We start from the raw sequence: 12,153 nt of genomic DNA on the forward strand, positions 1-12,153 counted from the left end.
TGGGAGTTGGCCCCCAATTGAGATGGTCAACGCCATATCTGTGCCTGGTGGATGTTGCGTATGTTGGACATACATACACACGTCATACAGTACAGAGTACATAAACTAATTACCCCCACATGGCCACCTATTTATGATCGCTATATATACCTAATGAAGTAGGATGGTCCATCGATACAGAGAAGATCCATACCCACGAGTAGGTAGGTAACTACCTACCTACCTAAAGAGTGGAATGGAATGGATAGCCCAAAGTCGGTAATTGATTCAGATATATATGTATATAACCACATACCTAGCTAGGTGCGAACAGGAGCTACCTTCGTAGGTATAGTTAATGGCCCTGCTGGAGCTAGTCCAACTTTCCCTCTGCCTGGATTCCAGTTTCATCACAAAGTGTAAACAAATTCATGATTCTCCCTGTCCGTCAAGTCAAGCCACCTAATCTTATGGTCAGGTTTCATCCATGTCTGTCATTTCGTCCTATGGATATACTCACTCCTGGTTCTCCAGTTTCACATACTCTGGACTCGCCCGGATCTTGGCCTTCTTTGCGTTTTGTCGTCGGTACCACCACCAGATGAAGCACAGGTCCACCAGACATATCCCGTACACGACTACGATGACGATCTCGGCGGGTACGTAACGCGGTGCGTCTTGAGGTCGGAAAGTTTGAGGACCTGTTTCGTGTCAGCAAGACAAAACTAAACTAAAAAAAAAATAAAGAAAAAGAGAGAGAACGCATATTCGAGCAGGATGCTTACCGATGACGTTCCCCACACAATACGCAATCAAATACAGCGCCGCAACAGTCGTCTTCTTCGTGTAGCCAGCCACATTCGACGAAATGAGCGACAGCAGCGCCACAAACGGGCACGGACTCGCCTGCGTCAGGTAGTATCCGATTAACCGACCGACTTTGTTCGACAGCGGCAGGGCGATGATCAGGATCATCCCCACCATGGCAGAGATGAGACCACCCGTGCTGCACAGGATGCGCTGTCTAAAGTAGTCGCCCACGAAGCCGTTGATGAGCAGTGAAATCACTTCGACTGCACCGCCGGGAGTGCCGTAGAGGAGACTTTGTTCGGAAGTGTACCCGAAGCTTTCAATCTGCGTTCGATTAGCAGCAGCATATGAAAAATCTAGACCATCGTCAATACTTACCAACTGACTGAAAAAGTTGGATATTCCTCCATTGGGAATATCGGCCAACAGGGCATACAAGACGAATGCCCATGTCATCGGATCCAGCAGCGCCTCCTTGAACTGGTACATTTTGAAATGCTTGTTCCCGATTCCCTGCTGGTTCACGCGAACGCGCTCGACGGCCAGCACCCGATCCTCCTTCGAGAGCCACCTCGCATTCAGCTGGTTGTCCGGGATGAAGTAAAGGAAGGTCGCGCCCAGCGCAATAGTCAACAAGCCCGTCACCAGGAAAATGATCTTCCAGGACTCAATCGCCGACCCGTGTTCTCGCGTTCCCACCGCGATCCCATACGCCACCAGCCCTCCGAAGATCTGGCCGAATCCATTGAAACTGAACCATATATTCGTCCGGTTTCCCTGCTCGGTTTTGGTATACCACTACAGAATGTCCAGTTATCTTCATCAGGATATGAAGTGGCCAGACAAAAGGGAGACCTACCTGAGAGGTCAAGAGAGCAAAGCCAGGCGTCACTGCAGCCTCAAACACCCCAAGAAAGAAGCGGATGGCGATGGCGCCGCTGTAATTGGTCACCGCGGCAAAACACGAGAGGATCAATCCCCAGATGATAATGCAGACAGCCGAATATTTGCCCAGAGGCATGCGCTGGAGAAGCCGGCCGGTAGGATACTCCCAGGCCAGGTAGCCTACATCATCAGTGTATTTCTTTTGATACGTCGACAACATCTGACCTACCGAAGTAGAACATGCTTCCGAGCCACTGGTAGTCATCTCCCTTGAGGCCGATGTCAGCCTGAATGCCCATGATACTCGCGTAGGATAGTGTCGTTTCTAAAAACACACGCCCGTATCAGCATCAATCTTGTCTTTGGCATTTATAGGAGTATAGCATACTGTCCAGATAATTCATCCCATACACAATACACATCAAAGGCATCATATGCCAGTCAATGATCCGCAACAGTCGCCGATTGGTGGCCTCGTCGATGGTGATGACCTGTCCTTCCAGGCCGGCAAAGGCCTTCATCGCCTCGTCCGCATCGTGCGAATGCTTCAGGATTTCGGCATCTGGGTGTTTTTCTGGTTGCGATGCGTTTGCGTCTGCTTTCTCCACATCCACATCCCCCGCCTCTGGAGGTGGGGGAGCTTTTTCGTCGACAGTAGACATCGATAGAATTTCTCTTCCTTTAGCTCCGTATTTCTTCTATAACAAGTCAAGGAGAAATGGAAATCTAAAAGGAGAGAAAAAAGTCCTACAATGCTTGTGACAAAATGGCAAGGAAGGTTGCACAAGGAAGGGTCGCGATAATGCGATCGATCGGCAGAACAGACCAAAGAAACGAGAGTTCCGCGGAGGCTACATTATGTAGGTACTGTAGGCAGGTAGGTATGCCGATCTTTCTCTTCCTTATACCAAACCACGTTGGCGCTCTAACGGGTTATCAGTTGTGTCCTACGGGACACCTCCTGCCTACCTAGGTGGGTAGGTACATCTCGACAGACGCACTGCATGGCAGATAACGCGCGATCAGTCGAACCAATTGATGATCGCCGGTCATTGGTATGGCCCACTTCGAATCGTCCTTATCTGGGGTACGTGTACGTGTACAGTACTCCGTACCTAGGTAGCGGACTGGAATGCCAGGAGTGGAGAGTAAGGTTAGTTGCATCATTTCCAGTTGCATCTCTCGTAGACATGCCAATGGCCATTGGCCAATGCTCCTTAAAGACTTGGCTGGAGAAGTTCATCTGTAGGTATTCTTCGTCTTAGTGGATGATGTACGGATACATGACCCGTTCATGATCATGATGATGAGGGGAAAGAGGGGGTTATCTATGACGAATGAGGCAGGTCGATAATCGTCTGAACGGTTGCCAGAAGCTTAGATCCTTAAGGACGGAGTAATAATACTTCGGTAGATAGGTATCTTCGGGCGGCAATGATTGAGGAGTAATAGCGGGGATGAAGCTCCACTCCTATCTATCGCTATCGGATAATTACCCCAGATAAGATAGCGGATATTAGTTACTGTTGTCAATCAGTTTACCAAGCAATATCTGAGTTGTAGAAAGGATGGAAAAGAGAGTAGCAGCCACTGCGATGATTCATATAATTACAGTATAGGCATTCTGAAATAATTGTCACAGCCAGATATACATTTCCGGCGGGGATCACCTTCGGTTTCACACAGTATACCTCCCCACGTGACTGGCATTTGCCTACCGCTGAACTCAAGCTACCTACCTGCCTGCCAACATAAACATCACAACAACAGTGCTCCTGTCATGCAACCTGCGGCCCCTAGTTCATCGCATAACGCATCTGGTCTTTCCCCTTTCGGGGGGAGGGTCCTCCAGCTGGGGGTCCCGGGTTCGAGACGCGCCGTCGTCAGGAAACAGGGGTTTTCGTAGCACCCTCTACAACAGCCATGAGCTGGGGGGTGTGAGCTTTTTTATATCTAAGATATATACTTTTTTTGCTCGCTTTCTTTTTGTTTTCTTTTTTATCTACCAGTCGAGTGATTTTTTGCTTCAAGAGGCTGGACGATCATGACGGTTTTCATGATAGTAGTCTACTGTTTTTATAGTCTACTGCGACGCGCCTATTCTTGCGAGGTAAGCTTCCCATCCCTCCTGCCGGTACTGCTTCACAGCTTCGACCGGGTCCGGCGCGGCGTAGATTCCTCGACCAGCGATGATGAAATCCGCACCTCGTTCGATCGCCGACCGCGGCGTCTGATACTGCTGGCCCAGCTTGTCCCCTTTGGAAGACAGGTTGACACCCGTCGTGAAGACGACAAAGTCTTCATCCTCCGCAGCAGTGGTCACATCCGTCTGCACCTCCGTCAGCGCCCTCGTCGAGATGAAGCCCATGACGAATCCCCTGTATTTCCTCGCATAGTCCACCGATGCTTTCGTGTACTCTCCCGTAGCCAAGGAGCCCTTGGACGTCATCTCCGCCAGGATGAGCAGGCCCCGGTCCGGGCCGTATGGGAAGTCAGGCGACGACGCGGTTTGTGCCAGAGCCTCCACGATGCCCTCGCCTGGCAGAACGCTGCAATTGATGATGTGAGCCCATTCTGATATCCTCAGCGCCCCGCCATGGTACTGCTTCTGCACCGTGTTACCGATGTCGATGAACTTCCGGTCCTCGAAGATCAGGAAGTTGTGCTTCTCGGCGAGTTTCGTCAGACCGGTGATGGTCTCCTCGCTGAAGTCGGACAGAATGTCGATATGCGTTTTGATCACGGCGATGTAGGGACCAAGGCCTGCAACCAGCGGAAGGAAATCAGCATCAATTTCTCTGTAACATGCGAAGAAGGTAAAGGTAAATCGCAATCGCGACCTCACGTACGGTCAGCCAGATCCAGAAGTTCTTTCGTGGTGGTAACATCCGCGGAGACCGTCACATTGGTCTTCTTCGCCTCGGCGATCTCAAAGAGCCTCTTCACGAGGGCATTGGGATGTCTCTGTGCGCGGACGCCGTACGGCTGTCGTGATGCGGAAGACATTGCTCGGATGGCGGAGGGGCAGTCGCGGGGTAATTGGTGGTGTGGAAAACTGATAGTACTGTAGAGTCAGAAGACTGCCACACCAGCTCGCTCTCAAAATCGGTATCCCAGTTCCCCGAGTTGTGGCAATATGAGCGGCCCTATGCAATGGCAAGTCCGGCAGTGAGTTAAGAGTGAGCAGCTTTCTTCGACCTGGAACAATAAAATTTCATCCAGGCGGGAAGCTGCAATATGATTGGTTCATTCGTTATCGCGGAGAAGGCCTGGAGGGATGAAACTATAAAACATGGAAGAGCAAAAACAAAAATTGCTATCAGACCAATTTTTCTTATGAAGTCTATCAATTAATCGTTGGTATTCTGACTTCATCGTATCAATCATCAAAATTCCGAAATATTTCCTGTCAATGCTCTCCAAAATTGGAGGATAACTGAAGATTCCATTATTATTACTATCACATGAACATGAGAATCCAAATCGTATATTACATCCCCTTAGATATTCAATTGGGCAGACAGTACAGTCGCGATCAATGCATCCCCACAGAGACCACCTCAGTAGTGGATCAATTCCCTCGCGACGCCAAACACCGTCATCGCCCACAGTGCTCCCTGGAACAGCCAGAACGGCGCCCCAAGGTATCGTCCCTTGCCCTGCGGCTTGCCGGAGTAGACGTATCCGTACAGGAAGAGCGCGCGCGTAATCACCCACCCGGCACCAAGGGCCGCGGCGGCATTGGGCCACTTCAGACCGGCGACGAGCGTGAAGAGCATCGTCTGAGGCATGTTTTCAAGGTAATTCGCGTGGGCGCGCTGGGCGCAGTTGAATTGCTCTGCTTTGGCCTGCGGACATAGTGTTAGCCACGGTGGTTTGCACCATGGTTGTCTGCAAATGGAACACCCACATTCTCCTTGCACTGCTCTATCGAGGCGTAGCTGTGAGGGTAAGGGACCTTGGCCTCCTTCCGAAGAGAAGTCACAATGCTGCCATGGAGGAATCCGAGGACGGGGATGGCGCCGAGAGCGACGGCAATGGGAGCGCTGTATGTAGCAAGATCAGCATCAGCGTAAGCACAATATAGAAAATTCCGGGAACAGGAGTTGAAAGACGAGACAGCTCAGAAGAATTGCATTCCGGGGGAGTGAAAACTAACCCATAGTTCTGCGGAACAGTGATCATAACCATTTTGACAGGGCTGCGCAATCGTTAATCAATCGCTAATTGTTAATCGTCAATTGTAGTTGATTGATGAGGCTATCTCAAGTCAAGCTTTCGGAGGTAAATAAATATTAGCTGTAGGAGAAATAGGCAGATGCCGAAGTTACGTCACCCCCGCGCCGCGGAAAGGGACGGACTCTTGTTTCCAATGTTCTCTGCCAGCAACGGACGAAAAAATCCGGACGGATATGACAGGAGATCCACCTGGGGACGGAAGACTCGCAACAGGAGCTCCATCTTGAGGCTATTCGTTCAATCGTAACTTGTCGTCCATTCGTTAGTGCTCGTGGGTCTTGAACTTCATCAGGGAGTCGGACAGTCGGACTATGGCTTCCTTCGGAGCAGGTCGAATAGTTGCTCCGCAGGCCGAGGCCGAGGCCAAAGCACTTGGGTTGTTATTCCCCCGGTCGTCTTAACGAATTTGTGACATTGTTTGTTCCATCGAGGTCATCCTAGCTTCGCTAGTTATTGAAAAGGAAACAGAAGATGAGTGAGCTGAATAGTAAATCACCAGCAAGTAATGTTCAATTGAATGCAAGGGATTTCACGATGGTCCAGACTGTAATTAGTAAACCCGCGGTACTCCTAGTGGTAGTGTTCAACAATGACAGCAATGACACAAAGCGTCAGAAAGACTTCGATAAGCAAAAAAGAAAGATCAGAAATCATAGACTGCGCCTGATCTTTATAGTTCCCTGCTTACAGTCATCGCCCAATTAGCTTGCCTATGCCCTGATCGTTTTCTAAGATTACTGTTATTGCGCAATTCATCACGTGGGGCACGTGAGATAAGCACTTGTGCAATGGCATCAGACAGGATCGTTGGTTTCCGCCTTATATGGTTCAATAAGGAGGATTGTGTTGATTGTACGCCATATTATGATTCGTTGCCAAGTAATTACCCTCATTACATACTTGCATCATCTCAGATGCTTCAGTCTGAATTAGCTAAGACGCATTATCATGCGAACGTTATCATCATTGTGTCTCTTAAGCTCCTACATATGACAGAGTACTGAATTGAAACGTATACTTTAAACAACCTCTATATAAGTGTTTGAGATAGATCACGCTGGTGTCCTACTAACGCTGCCGTATTTTGCCTGCCATGCAAAAAAGTATAATAAGGCGCCGAGCGGCTGGCCTACAAGACAGAAGCTCACCCAGAATATGGAATTCCCTATGATTCTTCCGGTGGGGTCGTCCACCTTCTCCAATGGTAGCGTGACAGTGATAAGTGGCAGCTGGAGCATCATCCCAGCAAAGGCAACGCCTGTGGATGATTAGCAATCAGCAATGAAACGAAGAAACCAAAGGTTAACCTACCGATGAGGTTGTGCGTTGGAACACCCACGAGCAGCTCGTGGAGAATGGCGGAGAACGTAAAAACCATAACACTGGCCGTAAAGGGACTCCAACCCCTTCCGACCAGCGGCGAAAAGATATGCCTCTTCATGAAGAGATAAACCGGCTTGTTCCATGAGCGCCAGTACATCCCGACGCTCCAGCTATTCCACCAATCTGAATAGAACTCGCGATCTCCAAAACGCATCACTTCCGCCAGCGCATTGAGCAGGGACTGGAAGAGAGCAAAGAATCCCGCGAGCCAGATAATCAGTGAGATCGTCGAGAGCTTCATAATGCGTTCCACGATTGAGGTGAAATCCATGACTGCAATCTTGTCCAGGGAGTTTCGGAGAACCGGAGCAGCATATTGAGCCGAGGTGAGCCAGATGAAGACCGATAACACGATGAATTCCACGAGCCGTTTCCCAACAAATGACCAGCGGATGCACGGTGTTCGAGGATAAACGGGTTGATAGACCAAGGTAGGCGCCAGCCAAAAATAGGTCAAATTTCCAATGGTGATGTTCTGCGGGTAGGGACAGTCGGAATATATATCAGGGATTGTGGATTGCGTCGATGGGTTGAGCATCGCATGGCGAAGATCGCGGTTGGTGAAAGCATAGGAGCAGTTCTTGAGCCAAACAATGATCGCGTGAAGTTCGCAGATAGTCCCAATGCCAGGATGATGGATATAGTAATATACAACGAAATTGGTGACGGCCAGACATAGGGTTGCATTTACCGTGTGGGCAAATGCAATGAAGCGCCAGGTCGATTGAAATGCTCGTTGCTCTTTCTCATCTCCTTCAGCAAAGTCATCTTTCTTCATCCGTCCCACTGCACCCTTCGCCTGCTGTGCAGCAGCCAGTTCGATTATGTATGCAACAAACAGGTGACACGGTACGAGCGCAAAGAGGATTGAGCCGAGGAAGATGTCTTGTTTTCGGTAGTCGTGACATTTGAGGCAGATGAGGACTCCATACTACACCATAATCGGATCAATATCAACCGTCGAGTCAATATTGTGATTACAAACCTTCATAAAATTCTCAATAACCAGTCGTAGATTCATCACAACTGTGGATATAGAGTCAGAGTCTCCCAGTCGCTCCATCACAGAAAATAGGCATTCATTCTCACCTAGAACAATGACCATCAGGTTCCGGAACCCAATGAAACTGGGGTTGGCGGCGGAGTCTCTGCTGAGACATGAATGCCGTATTTCCGAGTGATAAGCCGCAATATGTCGATACTTGCTCCTCTCCTTTGTTTTCCGTGTCGTTGCGTTGGGTGGAGGAGAGGTCTCTTTATCTCCTGTTCTGCTGGCGGGCATCCTATCCGGAGCTGGCATATCGAGGCTTGTGCTAACCGCTGCTTCTGTTGCGCTGGCCATTTTGAACAGTTAAATGTTGGAGACTGCCAGCGAGGGACAAGGATAAAGAGTATATCGGAGATAATCTGAACAGAATGTAGTCGGTTGCACAGTTTCATTCGATTGCAAGAGGAGCAACGCTGGGAATGGTATGCAGACAAAGGATCATGCTGCTCCACCATTCACCTCACCATTGCGAGAGATAACCACCGGATGAGACATAGGGATGCATCGAGGACCGGGAGCAGCATGGCGGGGCAAACAAGGGGAGAGGCCTCGACGACGTTCGAGAGCTCGTTATCATACGGTGGTTGAGAGGAGCTACGTGATTAGATGGCGTGGAGCTGCCAGGTTTTGGCCGCGCTTGCAGCTGCTGGGCCAATCCCCGCCCCCGGTGCTGCCGGCGTCACAACGAAAAGCTGCCCGTTATTTCACTGCTCAAACGCCGCCACTGCCTGATGCATGCTGGCCATGAGCTGCGCCTGTCAGTCCCGCTTGTGACTACTGGTGACTGCTAGCATAAACAAAGCTTTCTCTTGTGCGTGTCTCATTTCCCTGCTGTGTGGGTAACATCCTGCAGTGCGCAGCCATGGCTCTCTATGAAGAGTCCGCCAGCGACACCCAGTATGCGGGAAGGCCTACAAGGCCCTACGAGGGTGGCATTGGGCTCCCTCGACGACCAAGTACGTAGTCTCGATTCCCTGCTACGAGAATGCTTGACTGATGTGAAATTCCTAGGACCTGTCACCGACTATGGGTCGTCCATGGTACAATGGATGCACTCGCGACGACCGCGATACAAAGGAGCTCATAGAATGGAGGTGGAGAGGCCGAGCGCAAGCTACGTTGTCGATGTGAGATCCTCATATTATCATTGAAAACTAAAAGGAATGGCGTTTGCTCATTTGTCTGTCAGATGCTCCCCCCCTTAGCCAGAATTCATTCGCCCGCAGATACGATTCCTGTACGGCATCTACACCAGTCGATAGGAAAATCGAAAAAGCCCATTACAGTTGTGAGATGGACACCAGAGGGCAGACGGTTGCTGACAGGTGGGCATACGGGTGAATTTATGCTGTGGAATGGAACTGCTTTTAATTTTGAAACTGTCATGGATGTGCGTGTCTTCACCAAGAACACCGCTTGTTTACCGCTGCTAATCGCATTATGACCAGGCACATTATGATCAATTCCAAGCAGGCGTCACAGCAGCAGCATGGTCACACAGTCATGACTGGCTGATATCGGGCGGACAAAAGGGCGATGTCAAATACTGGCGTCCTAACTTCAATAATGTAGAGACGGTTGATGATGCTCATCACGATGCTGTCCGGGATTTGGCATGGGCCCCCAGCGATACAAAGTTTCTATCTGCCTCCGATGATACCACGTTGAAAATATTCGATTTCACAGCTCGAGCTTGCGACACAGTTCTCACTGGCCATAACTGGGACGTGAAGTCATGCGACTGGCACCCGACCAAGGGACTGCTCGTTTCCGGCTCCAAAGACCACCAAGTCAAGTTCTGGGATCCTCGCACCGGAAGATGTTTGACTACGCTACACAGTCATAAGAACACCGTCACCACGACCAGGTTTTCTCGGGTAAACAACAACTTGTTGGCCACGTCTTCTAGAGATTCGACCGCAAGAGTATTTGACCTCCGGATGATGCGCGATATCTGCATCCTTCGAGGTCATGAGAAGCCGATTTCGACTCTGACGTGGCACCCCATCCACAGCTCACTGATATCAACAGGCAGCGAGGACGGTTCTTTGTATCATTATCTGCTGGACGAACCCAACTTGCCGCCGGGACATGTTCCTACCATTGCGCCGTATGACAGTAACGATCCCTTAAACACACCACCTCAGGTTATCTACCCCGCTCATCGCATCCAATATGCTCACAGCGCGACAATATGGTCGCTTGATTGGCACCCTCTGGGACACATCTTGGCCTCTGGCTCCAAAGATAATTTCACTCGTTTCTGGTCTAGAGCTAGGCCAGGAGAGACTAGTTACATGAAGGATCGGTTTCACATTGGGGAAGAGGCGGCAGAGGCACAAGGAACGTGGAACCGGGGATTTGGGAAACGACAAATGCGCGAAGAGGAGGAGCAAGAGCTCCAGGACGAAGCCGAGGGGCTGGTCGACCAGAAGTCTGCTGCAACGACTCTCCCCGGAATCCAAGGGACTTTGCTTCCGGGCATCACTCCCGCGGATGGTGCTGGTTCACAAAGTTTATTGCCCGGGATTGGCAATATCCAGCCGCCACAACAGTCTGGATTACCGGCCTCCCTTCCCAACGTCGATCCTAGTCAGTTGGCTACAATGCTGGGTGGCTCAAACGGCTTTGCGGCACAAAATTCTGGTCTGCCTGGATTTGGTATATCTGGGTTGCCAGGAACTCCACCACCAAACCTCAACCTCGCAGAGCTGCAGAAGCAGCTGCTTGCTCAAGGTATCCAACTGCCACCGAACTTTGGCGCGAAAAACGCCTGGAGTGGAAGCTAGCATTTCCGCTGGCGGTGAAGTCAGAGGTCACCATTATTCGAGCATCAGGGATGATGTTGCCGACCAGTCTGACGAGTGACGGAGAGATACTTTGACACGGCCAAACTATTCGAGGCCGTTTCTGAGCGCCGAGAATGCATCGGCATGTACCATCTGGCGGGATTATATCTGGATGAGGCGTTAGTGGGATATTTATTTGGGTGCTGAGGCGAAAATAGATCTTGGGCCGAGCCCTTGTAATCGGAGCTCACATTGGAATCTTTACAATAATATTGTTTGATGCCTTTCCTTACAAAGTCGAAGGGGACTACAGAAACTGGTATTCAACTTACGGTTATCAGTAGCGGATAGGTGTCTAGGGAAACCTGATGAACGAGATCGGATTTTATCTCCAAAGCAGTTGTCTTAGATCGCGCCTTGCATTGGGAAGCTCGAAATAATCAGTACGAGGACGTTGATGACAGCCCAGACTAAGGGAATCCACGTCGACATCGTGAAGTTGCCTGCCTCGTACACGGCCCCGAGACTGTCGTAGATCAGTATATTTCCTTTTTTGTATTGATAAAGCAGAGGTCCGGTAGAAGCAACTCACATCAGACCAATAACACTACCGGCTAGAAGGGCCTCCAGACACCCGACAACGCCATAGACCAGGGGTACCGCCCACATCACCCGCCAGTTGCGCCATTGTACGGCGACTGCGCACGAGGCCACTGCGAGGTGTGCACCGCCGTAGAGGATGAGCGTCCAGTAGAGCGTGAAGCGCCATATATCCTCGGTGTAATAGAGGTAGTTGGATTCGCCGGCGACGCCAAAGACAGGGACGTGGAGCGAGGGGAATGACGGAGCGCGGTAATCGAGTGGGACACGGCTGCCCATGGCGCTTGCTCAGTCGAGGATAATCGGGTTTAGGTTATGGAATACACGGATGCATGTCTAATTCCGGTGCATGTTATTCACATTAATATCGTGGACTGTCAGTTGGACTCGGGGATCGAATGATGTCGTTATACTCCGTAT

The 12,153-nt window shown here is 50.3% G+C and overlaps 6 protein-coding genes across 6 annotated transcripts; 1 reads left to right on the plus strand and 5 right to left on the minus strand.

Moving 5' to 3' along the window:
* Positions 1 to 389: 389 nt before the first annotated feature.
* VTN77DRAFT_2555 (uncharacterized protein) lies at positions 390 to 2,336 on the minus strand (the record flags this gene model as incomplete). The annotated part of the gene is made up of 7 exons (XM_069418407.1): positions 390 to 441; positions 500 to 680; positions 765 to 1,113; positions 1,168 to 1,587; positions 1,649 to 1,854; positions 1,904 to 1,999; positions 2,063 to 2,336. 7 exons carry the CDS (start codon positions 2,334 to 2,336, stop codon positions 390 to 392), a joined length of 1,578 nt encoding a protein of 525 aa, XP_069279181.1.
* Positions 2,337 to 3,757: 1,421 nt separating this feature from the next.
* On the minus strand, positions 3,758 to 4,680 carry VTN77DRAFT_2556 (uncharacterized protein; the record flags this gene model as incomplete). The annotated part of the gene is made up of 2 exons (XM_069418408.1): positions 3,758 to 4,437; positions 4,524 to 4,680. 2 exons carry the CDS (start codon positions 4,678 to 4,680, stop codon positions 3,758 to 3,760), a joined length of 837 nt encoding a protein of 278 aa, XP_069279182.1.
* Positions 4,681 to 5,234: 554 nt separating this feature from the next.
* Positions 5,235 to 5,865, minus strand: VTN77DRAFT_2557 (uncharacterized protein; the record flags this gene model as incomplete). The annotated part of the gene is made up of 3 exons (XM_069418409.1): positions 5,235 to 5,522; positions 5,585 to 5,720; positions 5,834 to 5,865. The coding sequence occupies 3 exons, from the start codon at positions 5,863 to 5,865 to the stop codon at positions 5,235 to 5,237; spliced, it is 456 nt and encodes a 151-aa protein (XP_069279183.1).
* A 1,100-nt stretch (positions 5,866 to 6,965) lies between these two features.
* Positions 6,966 to 8,578, minus strand: VTN77DRAFT_2558 (uncharacterized protein; the record flags this gene model as incomplete). Its single annotated transcript, XM_069418410.1, has 4 exons — positions 6,966 to 7,171; positions 7,225 to 8,227; positions 8,282 to 8,322; positions 8,386 to 8,578. The coding sequence occupies 4 exons, from the start codon at positions 8,576 to 8,578 to the stop codon at positions 6,966 to 6,968; spliced, it is 1,443 nt and encodes a 480-aa protein (XP_069279184.1).
* Positions 8,579 to 9,206: 628 nt separating this feature from the next.
* On the plus strand, positions 9,207 to 11,133 carry VTN77DRAFT_2559 (uncharacterized protein; the record flags this gene model as incomplete). Its single annotated transcript, XM_069418411.1, has 4 exons — positions 9,207 to 9,300; positions 9,356 to 9,471; positions 9,534 to 9,734; positions 9,793 to 11,133. 4 exons carry the CDS (start codon positions 9,207 to 9,209, stop codon positions 11,131 to 11,133), a joined length of 1,752 nt encoding a protein of 583 aa, XP_069279185.1.
* Positions 11,134 to 11,538: 405 nt separating this feature from the next.
* On the minus strand, positions 11,539 to 12,012 carry VTN77DRAFT_2560 (uncharacterized protein; the record flags this gene model as incomplete). Its single annotated transcript, XM_069418413.1, has 2 exons — positions 11,539 to 11,659; positions 11,726 to 12,012. 2 exons carry the CDS (start codon positions 12,010 to 12,012, stop codon positions 11,539 to 11,541), a joined length of 408 nt encoding a protein of 135 aa, XP_069279186.1.
* Positions 12,013 to 12,153: the final 141 nt, after the last annotated feature.

The sequence above is a fragment of the Rasamsonia byssochlamydoides genome (genome assembly GCF_041956645.1).
Source record: "Rasamsonia byssochlamydoides strain NRRL 3658 unplaced genomic scaffold VTN77scaffold_19, whole genome shotgun sequence".
NCBI lineage: Eukaryota > Fungi > Ascomycota > Eurotiomycetes > Eurotiales > Trichocomaceae > Rasamsonia > Rasamsonia byssochlamydoides.